Source organism: Myotis lucifugus, unplaced genomic scaffold, assembly GCF_000147115.1.
Source record: "Myotis lucifugus unplaced genomic scaffold, Myoluc2.0 scaffold_173, whole genome shotgun sequence".
Taxonomy (NCBI): domain Eukaryota; kingdom Metazoa; phylum Chordata; class Mammalia; order Chiroptera; family Vespertilionidae; genus Myotis; species Myotis lucifugus.
The window spans coordinates 2,719,773-2,739,364 of NW_005871221.1; the positions used below are offsets into that span (position 1 = coordinate 2,719,773).

A 19,592-nucleotide genomic window follows, 5' to 3' on the forward strand; every position below is an offset into this window, starting at 1 on the left:
CCATCTACCCCTGCCCCCCAGGCCTTCACCACACTATTATCTGTGTCCATGGGTTATGCATATATGCATATAAGTTCTCGGGTTAATTCCCCCACCACCACCACTTTCCCTCTGAGATCCATCCCGTTGCTTTTTTAAAATGAAAACTGCACAAACATTTCCCACATCATTAAATACTCTTCGTGCCTGTGTGGTGTAGCGGTTGCACACTGCTGTATGATATAGATGTACCCTATTTATTTAACCAGTTCTCTATGCAGACACTTATGTTATGTCTACTTCTTATTATAAATAACCCTGCGAGGAAAATCCTTGTGCATGATTTGCCGCTCTGATTATTTTCCTTGGAAGAGCTTCCTAGGAGTGAAATGACTGAGTCACAGGCCATAAACTTTTGCAAGGCCCTTTAGACATATGGACAAACTGCTCTCCATAAAGACTTGATTAGTGTATCCTCGTGTCAGCAGCGTAGAGGTGACAGTGTCCCAAGGGCTTCATTTCTTACCACTGTTTCCTTCTCTGGCCTTCCTGGCATCTGAGTCTAGTTCTGTCACTGTCTAGTGGGTCTTAGATACACCGCTTAGGGCACCCCGACCTCTGGCAGGTGACATGCCTCTCCCAGACAACTCCATCGGGAGGGCTGCCCTTGGCCTTTCTCTTGGTCTCTTCTCTCTCTTGGGATGTAACCACAAAGGTCTTGGCATTCACAGGGGTTATTTTTTTGTTTTTGTTTTAAAATGTTTACAAACAAACTAAAACAAGCTTTTAAAAAGTTATAAAAATTTTAACATGATAAAATACATACACCAAAAAATGGCACAACACTTAAGTGCACAGTTTAACACATAATTCTAAAGCAGACATGCGCTAAGATGAAGGAACCCACCCTTGCTGCCACTCCAGGGGCCATTTTATCTCTCCTCCATCAGAATGCCCGCCTTCCCGGCAGACGTACCCTCTAACCCGACGTTATGACAACCATTTCCTTGCTTCTCGTTAGTTTTACCATCTATGCGTGCTTTCCTAAATAACATATTTGATTTGGCCTCTTTTTGAATGTTATTTAATGAAACCGTATCGCATGCATTCCTTTGGGCCCCGCTTCCTTTGCTTCACATTCTTTGTAAGATCCATCCAGGTTGTTGTGTGTAGTTGACATTTGCTTCATTCTCTTTCCTCCAGCACCTTGCTTGGTGTCAGGTGCCTGGAAGCCGTGTTATAAGTATGCATGCATGAGGATAAGTCCTGCAGGCTCATCCGAGCTTAGGGAGCTCTCCCTGAGCTGGGCAGGGATGGAGCAGGATGATGGGGTAGGGTAAGAGGTTTGGGTGAGGCCCTAGCCCATTTGGTTCAGTGGATAGACCGTCGGCCTGCGGACTGAAGGGTCCCAGGTTCGATTCCGGCCAAGGGCACATACCCGGGTTGTGGGCTCGATCTCCAGTGTGGGGCGTGCAAGGAGGCAGCCAACCAATGATTCTCTCTCATCATTGATGTTTCTCTCTCTCTCCCTCTCCCTTCCTCCTCTCCCTTCCTCCCTGAAATTAATAAAAATATATTAAAAAAAAGAGGTTTGGGTGAGAATTGGTTCCTGGAAACTGATGGCCGAGAAGAAGTCAGTGCGCTTCAGTGTGTCACGGATGTAGAGCAGGGGCTGGCCTGGCTTTGAAGGGACTCAGGTGACCAAATCTGGTCCAGTTTCGTATCCTGAGAGCCTGGACCTAACAGCAGGGACCATCCCGTGAGGCATGAGCAGGACAGATGGGGGAGTGTGGGGCCTGGGAAGTCCCAGGAGCCCAGTGCAGTGGAGGAGCGGGGGGCGGGGAGGACTGCAATGTGTGGTTGGACTTCCTGCCAGAGAGTGCAGCTTTCGCGGTGAGGGCTGGTGGTGAAGGTGGCAGCTACAGTTCCGCCCGGGACCAGAGCCTTTGTCTTTCTGTTTCCATCTGCGTATGAGGGGGCGTGTGGGTTCTTGGGGAGCAGGCAGGGCTGGCAGACTTTTCTGTGTCTGGCTTTGTCAAGCTGTCACCCCCTGACCCCCAACCGTCTCCATCAGGCCTCTCTGAACTGCCCACTCTGCTTTCAGCCTTTAGATCTCTGTAACCCTGCCCGGACCCTCCTGTTGTCAGAGGAGCTGCTGCTGTACGAGGGGAGGAACAAGGCTGCCGAGGTAAGGCTGACACACGCCGTTCCCAGATGGGGCGCCCTGGGGGGCTTCCTGGGCCATTCTCCAGGCCCCTAACTTTCCTGTCTTCCTTAGAATTGTACAATCTCCGGGTAGAAAATACCACAAGTCTTCCATCCCCCTCCACGCCCTCCTTACCAAACGGTGACCCAACTTTTTCTTGTACATTTCCAGCGAGAAGGAGCTCACTACCTCTCAAAGCTGTTTAGTCCATCTTTGATGGTTAGAACGTTTTCCCGGCCCCTGAAGACACCCCATTATTTGTCCTAACTTCCTCTAAGGAACAGAGGAGGTGGCCATTCCTCTCAGGTGTGATGAATGGCTTTGTAGGTGAGAAGATGAAAGCTGTCAGCCAAAGGGAATTTTTAGAGGAGCATCAGTTATGCAGGTTTTGTGGGTCTGTATTAACCCAAATCCCAAATCCTCTCCTAAGGGACAAGTCTGAAATTTCTCCTGGGCTTTAGCTCTGTCAACAGAGGCCTGGGGATGGAGATCATGCCAGTCTTCGTGGGAGCTGGCCCCTGCTGATATCTGACTCGGGGAATTTCACTCACCCACACAATCCCCAGAGCTGGCCGGGTTCCAGCTCAGTCCTGTGAGCTTAAACCTCCTGGGGCACAGAGGTCAGAGCCCTGGGATCTTCAAGGCTACCTGGGAGCCTGGAAGAAAGGGTAAGGGGCTTGCTGCAGGTCAGGCCCTGACTCAATGCTGGCAGCATGGCTGGCTGGATTGAGTGACAGCGTGGGGTAGTGTGGAAAGATCAGGAAACTTGGAGGCAGAAAGCATATAGCCAGCTCCTGTTCTGCTGCTGGACTTCTTCCTTCTTCCTCGGTCTTCTCATCTCAGCAGTGTGTGTGTGTGTGTGTGTGTGTGTGTGTGTGTGTGTGTGTGTGTGTGTTTGAGGCAGCTGTTGTCTAAGGGCCTTTTCAGCCCAGCATTCTGGGACATTATGCGTAATTGTGGCTAAAGCAGGAGGCTGCTTTTGTTTTTTTTCTTTTAACAAGCAGGCCATAGCTCATATATTCCAAATGAGCATCATGGCTTTCAAAGGAGCTCCCTGGGGACACTGCGAGCTTATTTCTGCCGCACTGGCATTACTCACTACATTTCTAGACCTCTTCTTGGGGAACTTTCTTAAGAACCTTGGCATATCTTCTGAGTTGCCTTCATGGGAGTAAAACTTCATCTATTGAGAGGGATTTGAATTTTAGGAATAAGTCACCTGGAACTGTGCTTGGTAAATAAGGGTGTGGGGGAACTATGTCAGGTGGCCAGGGTCAGAAAGTGAGGTGGGACTACAAACTCCTAAGATTTCAAAGAAGGCACTTAGAAATGGCAGCTGCCCTGAAATACATACACACGTCTACATTTGCTCTTGTGTTTGTCCACTGACCATGAAGTCTGCAAACACTGAGCACTTATTAGGATACCCTCCCTGTGCGTGCATTTCACATACCAGATCTCAGTTAGTTCTTATAGCACCCCAGGAGAGGCACGTTGTCCCCACTCTATAGATGAGGAAACTGAGGCTCCAGCGAGATTAATTGGATCTTAAGGCTATAAGAGATGGAGCCAGGATTAGCACTCAGATCTCTGGCTCAACAGTGCTTCCCACAATGCCGTGCTGCCTCTGGCTTGTTTGTTTAAAAACAAACTAGCAAACACAAGCTGAAGTCATAGGCTGATTACAGTCTGTTCCAAAGTTCTTTGCTAGTGGATCTTTGGGGCCTTAGAACCAAGAAGACTCCCTTTTTGAAGACTGAAAGAAGCAATTTGAGACAAGTAAAATAAATGTATTTGTTTTTCTTGAATTATGCTAGGAAGCAAATGTGTGCGTCTTGGCATCTGTTATTCAGGCCAAATATATAAACCAGTCCAAGAGGGGCTTGAATAAGTTCGTAGACTCGCAATGCTGGTTAGTCCTCAGGAGTCGTCATTCTAATCGCTTCCCTGTAACGTCCAGCTGGTTTCCTAGCCAGTTGTTGAGTCTGCAGAGGTGGTCCCTGCAAACATTGTTTGTTTGTGGGTGTGTTTTTTTTCATGGAGAGTGCTAAATTGTAGAAATCTCTCCCTTATGCTCAACAGGAATCTTTATTCCGGGATATCCCCCTTGGTTCTTGGTCCCGCCTCTGCTCTGAGCATGCTCCAGTTTGCTAATGTCTGTGAGCTGATCCAGACCCACACCCTGAACTGCCCTCATCACACCCCGTCCCGGAAGTCACAGACTTCATTAATGTGCCGTGAGATCAAATCAGCATAATGGAGTAATCTGATTTATACGTTCGAACAATAGGTACTGAGTGTCTGCAGTGTGGCCAGGCCCTGTGCGAGAGCTTCCAGGAGTGCTACAGGGCCCAAGACAGACACACCCTCCTTTACACACTGACTCACTGAGTTTACCATTAACTAAGGCGCCAAGGTCTTCTCTGCAAACCCTGCCCCTAGACCAGATTCCTGGAGGAGGCTTGGTTAGGTTACCTGGGAGAAGTGACCCTCCAAGTTGCGATGATTCCCTAACCAATCCCTCAGCCCTTGACCCTTTGGGAAAACAGATGTGTCTTCGGAACAAACGTGGGAAGACACCTGGTAGGCACCTGGGGCCAAGGAGATGGGCATCACTCCCCTGTGGGCCGCTGAGGCTTCTGCGGGAGCCCAGTCCGCAGGATTCTGGTGAGATGGGAGAGGGGCCCACCTGCGTCCCCTGGCACGCTTGCTCCTCTGCCCTGCCTTCAGCTGTGTGCCAGCTCTGTCCTTTCCCTGACCCGACCTTGGGGGAAATTCTTCGTTCATGCCTTAATCACTTCCTGTCTAGACCACATTTCCAGCTCTGGGAATCGGGGCCAGGGCAGCAGCCTGGGGCTTTTTGTACCTTGCCCATGGGCAGTTACCCTCTATCCAGTTCTTTCTGGCCTGGGCCATTTTTTGACTTTATAGGCTCCTAACAGACTGTCTTCTCCAATCCCTCCCCCCGCCAGCTTCCTGGTGGGTCCACAGGTGACTACCAGGTTCCCCTTGAGTGGGCGGGGGAGCCTGGCGGTTTGCTCGTGTTGGGTGTTTAGAGCCTTCTTCTTTTCACTGTTTGGACTTTGAAGCTCTCTCCTCAGACAACCAACCCCTCAAATCCTTCTGAATTCTCGGGTCATTTTCTTTCCCTCCCTTAATTTCATTTTTTCCCAGTCTCCTTTGCTCCTCTTTTTTTTTGGTCCCTGCTTGGATTCTTTCACATTCAGAGACAGGACAACTGTAGGCATATTGCTACCTCTCTGTATAGTGAGCGCTTCGGGGATAGCCAGACCTGGGCAATGGTCCCTGCTGTGCCACTTATTAACCTCTCTGAGCTGCAGGGTCCTCATCTCTATAACTGAGGGCAATGATGTTATTTACAAGTGCGGATCCACTGAGCAGAAATATAAGTGCTTAACAAATGGAGGCTTTTGATGGGTTGTGTTGGGGCAGGGCTGTGGTGGGAAGGGGGTTAGATAGCATCACGGCCAAGATCCCTTCCAGCTCACGGTTCCAGAACCCTCATGTTTGGTCCCATGATAGGAGCCAGAGCCCCTGAGAACCTCTTGCCCAAGGATGCCTCCTATGGACTCTGTGGCCCAGATTCCCTCAGACCTCTGTGTTTCTGCTATGCTCAAGAAGCCGAGCGGTTCTTTGAAAAATATTTATGCATTTTTTTTAAATGATAAAAGTAACAGATTTTCATTGCACAATAATGCAAATTAAGCAGAGATGTGTGAAGTAAAATCCACTCTCCAGAGTGAAATGTTAAATATAGACTGATTTATAGTTTCGTTTCACAAAATTGGATTATCCTCTTGGTATTTTTACACATTGCACTGTTTTGACAGATTTCAGCTTCTGTCTACGTAGCTCTACTTTATCCTTTTAGTCGTTGCATAAAATTCTATCATATTCTATCATTTATTTTTTCCATCTTCTCTTGAAGGGCATTTATGCTCATTTTTTTTTACCCTTCTCTTATTTATTTTATTTTACTCTTTGTTTTTACATCATCCCTACTCCCATTAGTTTATGTACTTTTAAAAAATATTAAATTTATTGGTGTGGCATTGGCTATAAGGTTATGTACGTATTGGTTATGAGGTTATGTAAGGTTATTCAAGTATACCATTCTATGATACATCCTCTGTATATTGCATTGTGGCTCACCACTCAAAGTCTAGTCTCTTTCTGTCACCGTAGACTCCCTTCACCTTCTTCAACCTCAGTTTATATCCTTTTCTTATTATAAAAATATTACTGAGAACATCCTTGTGGGTTCATACTGTACAGCCTTGTAAATGTTTCTAAAGGGTGGTCTCAGAGGTACAGTTGTTAGGTCATCTTTAACGGTCTGATAGCTAAATGTCAACATGTTGGCTTCTTAAATTTCAGTGACAATCCAGCACACACACTCATTGTGACCCTTAGTAGCACATGCCAGGCCCTGCTGTGCTGGCAGACTCTTCTTCTTTTTAAAAAAAATATTTTTATTGATTTCAGAGAGGAAGGGAGAGGGGGAGAGAGATAGAAACATCAGTGACGAGAGAGAATCATGGATCGGCTGCCTTCTGCACGCCCCCCACTGGGAATCAAGCCCGCAACCTGGGCATATGCCCCGACTGGGCATCAAACCGTGACCTCTTGGTTCATAGGTTGATGCTCAACCACTGAGCCAGGCCGGCTGGGCCTGGCAGACTCTTCTTACTTCAGAAGAGAGGAAGTGTCAGATTTTGACACCTGCAAGGGAAGTTCGCATAATCAATCATCTTCTGTTTTCTCTGAAGGATCTAAAATTGGAAATTATTGCTCTTGACTAGAGGCCACTGCAGGATTTACACCAACAAAGAGCAGCGTAATCTTTTGTGGCAGTAGAGGATCAAGTGGACTTTTACAGCACAAAAATATGCTGAGCATGCCTGTTGGTTTACCTATAATGTCTAAAAATAGCCTTCTCCTTTATTTTTGGAGCAGCTAGTGCATGAAAGAGATAACAGTTATGCGCATGTCTGTATCGGAGTGTAAGTAACCGACTTCTTCTTCAACTGATTGCGTATAACTGCAGTTAACATTCCTGAAAGGAACTTGGTAATAGTACCTCACTTTGCACCGTGCTTCAGTTCACCGTCTGCTCGGAGCTTCTGAGGGAGCCGGGCGGGGACTCTCCCCGTTTGTGCAGATGAGAAAACGCAGGAGACTTAACCGAGTTTTTATGGCTTCTTAGGGGATAGAGCCTCATGACTTCTGAGTTCAAGTCCAGTGCTCTCTCAGCCAGATGTTTAGCGGAGAATACAAGCAGGTGCAGGACATCCTGCGGCTTAAGGACAGCTCTGAGCCAAGGGTGCTGGGCTGGAGATCCCAGGGGCTCTTGGACAGAGCGGAGGGCCTGTGCAGCGTCAGGCTGTGGCGAGGCTTGCAGGGGCCATCTGCCGAGACGGTGAAGCTGGGTTTTTTGGTTCTGTATTCTCCTAATGTGAGGAGCGGAGCTGCAGAAAACTGTAGGGCAAAGGGGTGGTCTTGACTCCAGGCCAGGTCTCTGCCCTTGGTCGAGGCCACATTGAATTTGCCTAAGAAGACAAGGGCTCCTTCCCCTGGGCCCTGAGGGAGGCCGTGGCTCCTGGCCTCTGGGACAGCTGAGGAGCCCGTTCTGTTTGCTCTCGCCTGACGCAGGTGACACTGTTTGCCTATTCGGACCTGCTGCTCTTCACCAAGGAGGACGAGCCGGGCCGCTGCAACGTCCTGAGGAACCCCCTCTACCTCCAGAGCGTGAAGCTGCAGGAAGGTAAGTTTATGCCCAAGGTGCCCTGGGCCCTCTCCCCACTTGCCCCAGGGCTACTGCTCTGGGCAGCCTGGATGCTCAGTTTGGGTCCAGCCCCCCTGGTGCTGAGCTGCCAGCTGTCAGTGGGGCACAACATGTGTGGTCAGGTCCTGGCCCTGGGCGGGAGGGCGCTCACACACTGGTATTCCACTCTAGGCTGGTAAGCCTCCCTGTATACCCCGACCTTTGCTGGGAGGTTTCTGTTCCAGAGATGTTTAGGGAGGCTATGGAGGTGGGATGAGCTCTGGACTTGGATCTATGTTCAGATCTTGGCCCTGCCCCTCACTACCTGTGTGACCTTGGGCAAGTTACTTAACCACTCTGGGCCTGTTTCCTTATGTGTGAATGTGGGCTACCAATAGCATTTCAGGTGGTTGTTGTGAAGAGTAAATTAGGTCATATGTGTAAAGTGCCGGACCCGCACTGGGTGCCCAGTAAATGCTAGTTGTCACCGCACTCACCACACGTATCCGGGACAAGAGACCACTGCTCCTTCCCCGTTCCGCTTGATTGCTTTGCAGCACATGTGGCCGGGGGCTTGCAAGCAGGAGCACAGGGGAGTGTGGAGTGAACCTCTACCCTAAACTTTCCATCGACGGGAAGCCAGCTGGGAGTATCTGCCGAGCGGTTTGGTTTGGCGCCTGAGGTCTCCGCTGAAAGGGGCTTGATTTCCTCTCCCAGATTATGAAAACAACAACAGACCTGTTTGAGTGTGGGTGACGGGCAGGGAGGAAAATATTACCCGGCGAAAGAATTCTGTTTTGATGGGTTTTGCTCCAGGAAAACTTCCTGCCTGTTTGCAACCCAACCTGTGTGCTCAGCCCCTGCTGGCCTTCCTCCTCAGACACCAGGCAGTGTGAGAACCTCCACTCCTGCCACCCCACAGGAAGTCTTACAACTTCTTCTCTGCCTCTGCCTTCCTCCTGCCCACTGACCGGGCCAGCCACTGAGGGGAAACAGCAAGTCACCTCGCTCAGAGGCCACCCCTCCCTCGGGGCGGGCTCCCCTGCCCAAGGTCAGTGGTGAGGAGCAGCCCGCTGAGCAAGTTCAGCTCAGACCCTGGCATTGCAGGGAGCTCTCATGGGAGCTGAGAGCTACTGCCCTCGGTTTCCTGCTGCTCTGCCCTTTCCTCCCTCCCTCTCACCAGCTTCCCCTACATGCCCATTGTCAAGTCCTCCCACCCCCTGCACACACACACACACACACACACACACAGTATAGTCTCTTCCTTCATGCATCTGCCCATCCCCAACTCAGACAGCTCAGCTGTGAGGAGTACTGGGGAGCAGTGCTTGGTGACATGGGCAGATTGATTATAGAACCGAACTCTTATTGGGGGACAGTGCTCATCCTCCTGCGAAAAGGAGGGAGGGAAAAGGAGGGGGGCTCAAACTGGCTGTGCTTTGGGTAGGCGTTGGGATGGGAGCGGCGAGGGCAGTGGAAGAGCCAAGGGTAGCAGCTGGGAGTTTGGGGTCTGGGCTGCGCTTTGCTGCTAACATGCCATGTGACTTCGGCTGGCTCTTTCTATGTTCTGGGCTTCTGGGGCCAGTCCTTTGTGTCCCCTCCCAGCCCTGATGTGCCCAGACAGACCCTGAGGTGGCCGTGGGGAGCTAGACAGTGCCTGTATGTCCAGCTTCTGCCCCTCAGGGGGCCTTGACTGGAAATTGGTTGGATCTTCCCCACCTGAAGCCCCCAGCCTCAAGGTTTGAAGTTCGAGGCTTGGTGAGCGCTGTCCTCCACTGGGTGGTGGATGGTCATGGTAGGTGGTGCGGGGCCTTGAGGCGTTGCACCGATACTTTCCAGATGCTGAGCCCGTGTGAGCTACAGCCTCGTGCAGGCCTGGCTTCCTCAGGCTGGAGACCACACCCTCTCCCCGCAGATGGCAAGCTGAGGGTGACCAAGGCCAGCATTCCTCAGGGGAGAGATGACCATGCTATTAGAGCCCGTTTGGATTGGCATGGGAGGTGTGCATGTGTGTATGCATGTGTGTGCACACGTATGCATGCATGCCTGTCCTGGGTCTGCTGGGCAGATGGTTTGGAGCAGACAGATTGCCTTGCCCTTTTTCAGCAGTGTCGGTGAGCAAACACTGAACATGGCTCTCCAGGGAGCCCACGGGCTGCTGAGAGCAAAGGAAATGGCTCAGTGACACTGAGCACTCACGGTGCACATTCCGTTGCTTAGATTTCTTTCCAGGCATTGGTGGAGCCCTCGCCTCCCCGCTCCCCGCATCCCCTGAGACAGCCCTGTGGGTCCTGCCTGGGGTTCTCTGAGTCCAGTGACCCCTTCTCCTGCAGTCCGAGTTGGAGCTGCAGAACCCAGTGTCCTGAACCCTGGCGCCCGATTTCCTGCCCCCCTCCCTTGTGCCCCCAGAGACCCGCTGCGGAGGCCAGGGCCTGAGTGAGGCTTTTAAGAGATGCATTTGGGGCTCAGCTGGAGCTTCTGTTGCAGGAACAATTAACATCGCGCACACTCCTAGGCTTCCTGTTTCTTTCAAAATCAACATGTGTGAAGAGTTCAGTTTGGGGCAAAGAAGATGGTAAACAAGGAACACGCCCAGCTTTTCCTGCGGGCTGGGACTGGCGAGGGTTGCTCCCCTGGCCGGGGGGAATCAGCCCCACTCGGGGACCAAGGGCTCCCGCGGATGCCTTGTCTGAAGGGTGCTTGTCTCCGCTGGAAAAGCACATTCCCAGGGTCTAGCATGGGGCCCAGAACGTTGTGGGTGCTCAAGGAATGTTTGTTGGGTGAACGCATGAATGACCGAAAGGAGACCGGACGCACTGCCTCAGCTTGGGGGCCGGAGGGCTTCTTACTCGCCTGCCCTCCTGTCCAGCTTCCCCCAAGCTTCAGCGGGGCTGCATCGCAGTGTGATGGGAACAGGCGGAGAGCTGGCGCTAACAATCGGGACATCTCCGGTCAGCCAGGGCCCATTGTGGCCTCTTCCTGCTTCTGCCACCCACTGACTTTGCACTGGTTCTTTGTGTTTCTGCCTCCCGGGCGGCCAGCATCCCGCCCACAGTGTGTCTGTCTTCCTGGCCTGCTCTGTTCTCTCAGGATGGCCTGGAAATGTCTAGCTGACTCGTGGGCTCTCTATCCACCCTGGGGAGCCAGGTGCCCAGCCTTGAAGGCTCAGCCGCCGAGGTCCCAGCCACTGGAATGTTTGGAGAGAAATGTAGTCGGTGACCTTTTCTGAGCACATCCTCAGAGTCCACCTCAGCGCTGGCTGCCAGGGGGTGTGGAGGAAGGGGGGCATTTCCACCTCGGGAGCACACGGCCGGTGGAATAAGAGAGAAGTAAACTGGTTTTGGGGGCAGAAGTGTGACACAGTGGTCAGAACACAGGCTTGGGAGGCAGGGAGTCCTGGGTTCAGATCTCAGCTCTCACTTTCTGACTGTATGCCGTGTACAAGTCGTGTTCCCTCCCCGGGCCTCAGTTTCTGCATCTGGAAAATGGAGACAATAACCCTCTTGGTTTATCTCGCAGGGTGGACAGGCCTTGGTGAATGGCCGAGTTTGGGATCCCAGTCCAGGCCTGAGAGAACTTTGGGAAATGACTGTGGGGTCAGACCTGGGTGGGAAAGCCCCGCTGGGCCCTCCACAGACCCTGACTGGGGATCCTTCTAACGGACCCACACATTCATTAGTGGGAAGCAAGGCCCACCCAGGAACCAAATGACTCCTTGCTACATTTCAGCATGGCAAAAGCATTTGGAGCATAGAAACCCAAATACCCCTGTCCTTTTCCTTTACGCTCACCCCATGTCCACACTCTGGAGAGTCCAGAGCTCAGTCTGAGGCAGTGGTTCTCAACCTGTGGGTCGTGACCCCTTTGGGGGTCGAACGACCCTTTCACAGGGGTCGCCTAAGACCATCGGAAAACACATATATAATTACATATTGTTTTTGTGATTAATCACCATGCTTTAATTATGTTCAATTTCTAACAATGAAATTGGGGGTCACCACAACATGAGGAACTGTATTAAAGGGTTGTGGCATTAGGAAGGTTGAGAACCACTGGTCTAAGGTTCAGAAGGGTTTCTGGTGGGACTGTGGTCCCTCCTGGGTCAGCCACCTTGCAGCCTGCTTTCCCACAGCTGCAGCTCCTCGCTGGCACCCTTGGCTCTGGAGGCTCGTCATCCTTTTAGGAGGCTCTGAGCCCTGCTGAGCGCTGCCCCCATTCTGTCTTTCTCTCCAAGTGCTGCCAGCACAAGGCCATGAGGCGGAGTCGACTTCAGTGAAGGGTTGGGGTCATGCAGGAGGGCGGTGGTGGGGTGTCACAGCATGGAAATGTGGTCAAGGCAATCGTCAGCTGTCCCTCATCATCGGGAATGTGTCCTAGGCTGCATTCCCCCAACCTCGGCTTCCTGTGTCCCTGAGGCTCCCAAATCCTGGGCTTTCCCCTCCCTGCTACAGAGCGCCTTCTCTTCTCTCAGTGCTAGCTTCTAAACCCAAATTTCTGTTATTTTCTTACTTAGACCTCTTTGTTTCTCCCTTGGCACTAAGGTCTGCTCTGGAAAGCCAAGGAAACATCCCAGTGTGTTTTAAACAAAAGAAACCAGCTCCCTTTGTTCCCAGCCTTAGCAACACAAAGAGCTGGCAGAAGCTTGGAAATGATGGGGTCCTTAAACACGACAGACTTCTTATCAGGGCTCCCTCCCTCCCAGCGGTATGGGAAGGGAGCGGCCTCCTGGGATGGATGAGAGCTCCCTGAACCTGGCTGTTTGATGCCCAAAGCGGGCTCCTGGCTGCCTCGTGGGGGTGCGATCCCAGCGTTCCTCCAGTCAGGCTGACCTGCAGGCAGAGGCCTTCCAGCTGTGTCCCAACCTGCTAGTCACTAAGTGGCATTTGCCCCAGAGACTTCCCTGTCTCCCGGACCTGCTCCTTTCTCTCTCTCCAGGAAGTACCACACAGCCCTCTGGGTGAGACCGTGCTGGAGCAAACTGCTGAGACAGTAGCCAATTCTAATGCAAGCCTTCCTGTTTGTTCCCAAAGGTCCCTCGGAAGACCTGAAATTCTGCGTGCTGTATCTGGCAGAGGTGAGTCCTTCTCTCTGCCTTTGAGGAGAGATCCGTGACCTGGTGCTTGAGAGGAGCTGCTGGGATAGGTTCTAGTGCAGGATTCTGATGCCGCCTCCATCCCACCTCGGGCGAGTGGTCCTGGGCAGGTCTGGCATGGCGGTTTCCTGCTCGGTGTGATAGGCAACAGCCGGCCCTGCCCCTGTGTCTCTGACCTTCGTGTAGAAGAGCAGAGGACACTGACCTCCTGCTCAGGACCCCCTGGTCTCCAGCACCTGCAGGGGTCACAGTGACAGCTGCCCATCACCCGATTTATTTGGGAGCCTCTCCTAAGGGTCTTGTCAGTGTTTGAAATGGCCCAGAGGTCACTGTACCTTTACCTGAGTCAGACAATACAGCCTAAAGAACACATCACATGTCTGTGTTTCGGGCTCAGTGTGACTGGTAGTCCTGGTTATCTCAGTCTGAACAGAAGCTCAGATGGGCCGTGGTAGGCCTTTGCTGAGCAAAATTGGGCAAACAGCTTATTGCTTAATATGGTTTGGGAGATAAAATATATCACCAAACCAGGGCTTTCATCAGAGGTTCTTGGTGGTGAAAAAAACTGAGAGCTACGACTGAGCCATCAAATTCTTTTCCATTTTCAGAGAATTTTTTATTTGCAACCTGTGTCTCTGCTAATATGAGCGGGGGCGCTCTCTGTCCCAAGCAAGGGTTCATTAGACCCATTCCTGCCCTCTGCTTCTGCTTAGGTCTGTCCCGCCCAACAGTCCTGGGAACCTGGGAAAGTCTACACTGGCCACACCCTGTGGGTGGGGCCTGGTCTACCCCGGCTGGCCAAGAGGAGGCCGCCCTTTTGAGAAGGAGTGTGTGTCATTTGTGATTGAAAATCATTCCTTCAGTTCCTGGCTAAGATAAGAGGTGCAGGCCTCTGGGGAGAAGACGTTTTGATGTTAGCTTCAGGGGAGAGCAGAGAGTTGCAAAGGACAGTGCACATCGTCAGAACTGAGCTGGGGATGCCGGCTGCCTAGAATGGCAACCCGAGGGCCAGAAGGCAGTGGACATCCTCCCCTGTGTCAGCACATCCACCAGGCCCTGAGAGTAGCTGGCAGAGGCACTGCAGAGGTAGCTGGTATTCAGTTCTGCAGAGCACAGTGAGCAGCTTAGAAGCTGCGAGCCAGGCTGGGAAGAGCCAGAGCATCGGCCCCTCCATGCCCACCCCTCTGGATCCCATTCCCTCCGGCAGGGCCTGAAATGAAGCTCCACGTTCTTTAATGCCAAGAGGGCTTCCTGCCAAGCTGGGTTTGTTTTTCCCAGAGAAAAGCACTTCTGCTCATTCATTTCCTGGGAGCTGTGACCTCCTAGGCTCCAAAGACTGATGAAGGGATATTGATCTGGGACCTTTTATTTCAGTAAAGTGCCAGGTGATCTGACCCCACGGGGCTGGGGGGTTGAAGCTCACCGCCAGCCAGAAGCCTCTCTTTTCTCTTAATGGGCTGTTGCGTGTGAGAGGCATGTCCGTGATGAAGGAAGACGAGAGCGGGCTGCTTGCTCTGTTCCTTGGGACAGGCTTGACACGGTGGTTCTGGACCCCACGGAGAACCCAGAACTCACATCTTAGTTGGAACTTGTGACAAGCGGTTTCGTTCCACTGCCTAACAGGCAGGTGGTACCCAGAGAAGAAACCAGGGCCAGAGAGTCAGGATTTGGAGAGGGTTTTCCACTGCCCTGAGGAAGCCCCAATTGCCTGCGTGGCAGCTGCTCTGACTGTGCCCCAGCAGCAGGTCCTGGGTGGGTTTCCCCTCAGCAGTCGTTGGCTCTGGGGTCTCTATCCCCCTGGACAAATGTCTCTCAGCACTTGCAAACCCATGGGACAGATGCAGCCCACTACTGGCTTCAGAGCATCTGGGGCATTGGGTCAAAGTGCACGTTGGCTAGGGACCAACGTGGCATCTGATACTGGCTCCATTAATTTCAGTCTGCACTTGGGGTTAAGAAGACCTGGATTTGAATCTTGGCTCTTCCCTTTCCTACCTGAGTGGTCTGGGCAAGTTACATACTCATCTCTGAAACAAGGCCGATGAGGCCTACTTTGCAAGGTTTTTGCAGTGATTCAATGAGATGCATTAAGATACGGTGTCCAAGGCACTTAGCTCAGAGCTCGGCACACAGTGAGTGCTCAATAAATGGTCGCTGTTATTTTGTCAGCTTCATAACAGGAGGAGAGCTTTCCATATTCATTTCCTCTCCATTAGAGTCACTGACCTTTTAAAAAGGAAAGTTAAGAGGAATATCTCACATTCTTTGTAATTAATGTACATACGCGGTTATACTAATGTGGCAAAGTCACAGGCTCTGGGGGAGGCGGGAGACAGACTTCGAACGCCTCCTCTCCTGAGATCTCCTGGAGCCGCCAACTGACCTCTCTGAGCCTCTGTTTTCTCATCTGAAAAATGGTAGCAGCTGTGCCTTCCCTGCCTCCCTAGGTGATAGGGTCATTGGGGGAACTGAATTAAAAGAGAGAACGTTTGTCAAAGCAAGTGAACAAACGTAAATTGGAGAAGAAGAGGTTTTCGTTTTTACAAAGATAATAATTTAGGAACGAGGCGGTGAGGCAAGGCGGGGCTTTTAAAGAGGCCAAGAGGAGCTGGGTTTCTGGATGGCTTGGGGATGCTCATGTTCGAATGGAGAGGGCTGGGCCCGGTGCTGCTTGGCTAACCTCCCTGAAGTCTGGAGGCCCCCCTGTGAATGAGTTATGTGAGAATGCCTGCAGGGTAGCTTACACCCTTGACCCTGGAGCCTGGTACTGAGGGCAGAGTGTGTATCAGCTGGCAGCTGATGGGTTAGATCGCACAATGGATTAAGAGCACATCCCGCAGGGGCAGCCAGGGCAGCACTGGGGTCCCCGCTTTAGACAGACTTAGGCAGATGGCCATTCAGCCTCCCTGGCTCCGTGCTGTCACCCTTGGCCAGGCCGGCCTCAGAGCTCTAGGCAGCACCTCAAGAGGAGCCTGGGGAGCAAGGGCTTCCTAATAACGTGTACCCGTCTAAGACCACTAGCCACCGGGCCGGGCCTAGATTTAGGGCCTGAAGAGGAGAAGCTTTTCTTGAGATCGTGGATGGCAAAGTGCTTTTTAAAACTGGTAATGAGATAAAAGGAATTGTTATCATGGCAGAATTTCTGCTTCAGAACTGAAAGAGACTCAGGGAGATTAAAGGATTTGCTGAAATCCAAGCAGCAAGGTAGAGGCAGAACCCAGGGGGCTCCTGCCAGGGCCAGCTTTGTGGAGTGATGGCCTCTTCCCTGCCTCACCCCTCCCCTCGCAGGGGAACACAGTGAGACTGGGCGCAGACGGCCTGCTGGTTGTCTCCCGCTCCACCTGACTTCTCCATGGGGCATCTTGGGGTCTTTGCTGGGTGTGTCCTACCCTGTAGTGGGCTGGGGGTTCTGGGAAGTGGAGGAAACCTGTGGTTAAGTGATAGGATTGCCTCACCCAACCACCCAGTTCCCAGAAGCCCCGGGCGGGGGGGGGGGCAGGGCTTTCTTCTCTTTCTCCTCTGATGCTTTTAGGAAGATCAGCTTCTGAGCACTTTTGAGCTGGAGAGTAATTGCTACACCCAGAGAACACTTAACATGGGAGGTGTCCTCACCCTGAAGGGTGGCACCCCCGAGGGCTGCGTTGGGTGGGTGGGTGGAAAATGTTCCTAAATGCTGTTAGAGGATGCCGTAACCACCCAGCTCGGAGCCTTTGCATTTGCTGTTCCTTCTGCTTAGAACACTTTCTACCGAGCACTTTCTTTGCTGGCTCCTGATTGTCCCAGCCTCGCCGGAGGGCTGCCCCTTCAGAGAGGCCGCCTCTGGCCACCGGGCTCAAGTAGGCCCTCTCCCTTCATGGCCTTTTCACAATTTGTAAATACATTGTTTATTCGTTTATTGTTTGCCCCCAACCTCAGGGCAAGAGCTCTATTTCTCCTTTTTCTCCTTTACCCCCAGGCCCTAGTACAATCTGACACTCAGCAAGTGCTCAACAAATATGTATTAAATGAAGGAGTGATGGACAACAGCAATATCTGCTGTTTATTGAGGCCTGAGATGACCCTCTCCACTTGCCTCCCAATAGCCCTGAGACGTGGGCGATAGCGTGATCGTTCCCATTTTACAGACTTTCCTGAGGTCAGCAGCTAGGAAGTGGCAGAGCTGGCATTCAGACCAGGCCTGTTCCACTGCACAGCAAGGAAGGACTGCATACAAACACCGTCTTCTCTGTTTCAAGCCGTCCAGCCTGTGCTCTTAGCTCCCTGGCTGAGTTCATCTCATCGCAGCCCTGGGAGGTTATAATCAAATTCCAGCGGAGTCAGAAAGCTCCTAATCCCCTGACCAGAGCGTGCTGCAGTGGATGAGAGCACTGGGTGTGCTGTACCGCCCCTCCCGCCCGGCACATTCTGACTGCCCAGGGCTCACTCCCTGGGTCTCAGCAGCTCGCTGGTGCTCAGGCCGGGCTGCCCTGGCTTTGACCTCCTCCCGGAAGTCCCTCCGGGGAGCCAGAGCTTACCGAAGCATTGCTTGCCAAGCACGGTGCTAGGTCCAGATGAGAAAGGCCTTCCAAGAAGGAGTGTCTAGTCGGGTTGGGGAGATGAGACTGCAGCACTTAACGAGGTTAAATAGCAAAGCGGGATTTACATGACAGCAGAGCCAGAGACTGCTGTTGCACTCAGGGGAGTTGAGCAGTCATGGAGCAGACCCAGCTCATAGGCCAGGCAGTAGTGGGGCTAGAGGCCACATGACGGCGCCTGCCGAAGACTTGCCAAAGGCTTCTGTTGGTGTGCCATCCAATCACCCATCTAACCTTGGCTTGGTGACTAGATGAGTGTGCCCTGGGTGGGAGAGGGGGTCCTGTGCTCTGGAGGAGGGGGGTCCTGGCTCCACAGAGCATCAGAAGGCAAAGACGTTGGCCCTCTAGGTTCCCCACATGCTCTCCCAGCTGCTGCTTTGTGCTGCCTGTCTCTGGGGGTGACCTCACCACTTCTGTTCTGTGGCTCTCCATAGGCCTCCACTGTGCTGGGAACCACTGCCTCCCTCCCTTCCCCCAACCTGTGGACACAAGGCTCGCCAGCTGGCCCCCGAACCAGCTTCCCTGCTCCTCCGGTTGCCTCGATGCCACCGGGGATTCGTGTGCATTTGTGGCTTTTAGTGGGCACTCCCCTCCCTGCTGCAGCCTCGCCCTCTGGAGCCCAGGGATGGGCTCGGGCCTGGGAGCCCCCAGAACCCGGGAGCAGCCCTGACCGTCCCTCTCTCTGTTTTCCCTGACGTCAGAAGGCAGAGTGCTTATTCACTTTGGAGGCGCACTCGCAGGAGCAGAAGAAGAGAGTGTGCTGGTGCCTGTCAGAGAACATCGCGAAGCAGCAACAGCTGGCGGCCTCGCCCCCACAGAGCAAGGTAAGGGTGTCGCCAGGGGCTGCAGCCCTGGCTGCCCGGCTTCCCCTCAGGGGCCTGGACCCTGGAGCCTCCGAATCGAGCTTGGGACCTGTCTCAGCTCAGGACTTGGATCTGGACAACGAGCTCCTGGCAGGGAGGCCTGTGCCTGAATGCCTCTGCCCCTGGGCCCCTCAGTGGGGCTACCGAGCGGGTTTCATATTGCTCGGGTAGAGTGACAGAGCCAAACTGAGCATGACCCATCAATTCTCGGCTCTGTTCTTGGGTCTGCCCATGGCAAGGTCTAATTTGGACTGGCCTCCCTGCTGCTGCCGGGCATGTGGCGCCTCTCTGCCGTTGGCGAGCTGTGCCAGGGGCAGCACACTGGTGTTTAACGCTGGCCCAAGGCAGACATACTCGGGAGGGGATGTTTGCGGCAGACGCTGCTCTAATTTGAGCAGGTCACAGCCCACTGGAGCCAAGTGGAGTTTGCTGGAGGGGTTGGCAGGGGGTGGGGGCAGCCAACTGGAGCATCAGGGGAGATGAGAGACGCCATCTGAGGCTGCCCTGGAGCAGGCTCCTCAGCTGGCCCCGTGCCTGTGGAGGGGATAGGATGGGAGCTGACCTTTGTCCCCCGGGGGCCAGCCACAAGGCACGGCTGTATTTCCCCATGTGTGAGCCGTCAGTACTTCTCTTGCTGAAGGGTTGGCCGTTTGGGGATTTGGTCTGGTTGGCCGCAGGAGCCAAGGTGGTTGGTCTGCTGGACGGGGGAGAAGAGGATAATGGAGGGTAGCTGTCTGTAAACTCCCTGGCCTTGTTGTTTCTTCCTGATGTGGTTAAGCCCATCGTGCCCTGGGCAGCAGGCATATGGTAGGGGCAGTGGCGTCTGCTGAGGGCAGAAGGTGGGGGAGAGGTGTCTGGGCAGTGGTGCACAATCTCAGGCCTGACAGCTATCTTGTTTCACACCAGCCGAGGGCCAGGATAACTTTGTTGAGGGAGGACTGTGGGAAGAGCATGGACTTTGGTGTGGCAACCTGCTGCTGACTGGTGGTGTGGCCTTGAGCAAGTCACTATACTAACTTAGAGCTTTGCTATCCTCCCTCAAAGGGTTGTTGTGAGAATTAAAGGAGATGTTGCATGTACAGTTCATAGCACA

The 19,592-nt window shown here is 52.8% G+C and overlaps 1 protein-coding gene across 6 annotated transcripts in view; it reads left to right on the forward strand.

Moving 5' to 3' along the window:
• Positions 1-19,592, forward strand: part of RGS3 (regulator of G protein signaling 3) — a 113,741-nt gene that overhangs the window by 39,694 nt on the left and 54,455 nt on the right. For all 6 annotated transcript variants that reach the window (XM_006096292.3, XM_023760099.1, XM_014462228.2 and 3 more), the window contains 4 exons: positions 2,084-2,167; positions 7,859-7,970; positions 13,001-13,044; positions 18,338-18,460. In XM_006096292.3, the coding sequence (XP_006096354.1) occupies positions 2,084-2,167; positions 7,859-7,970; positions 13,001-13,044; positions 18,338-18,460 (363 nt within the window). The remainder of the gene's footprint in view (positions 1-2,083; positions 2,168-7,858; positions 7,971-13,000; positions 13,045-18,337; positions 18,461-19,592) is intronic.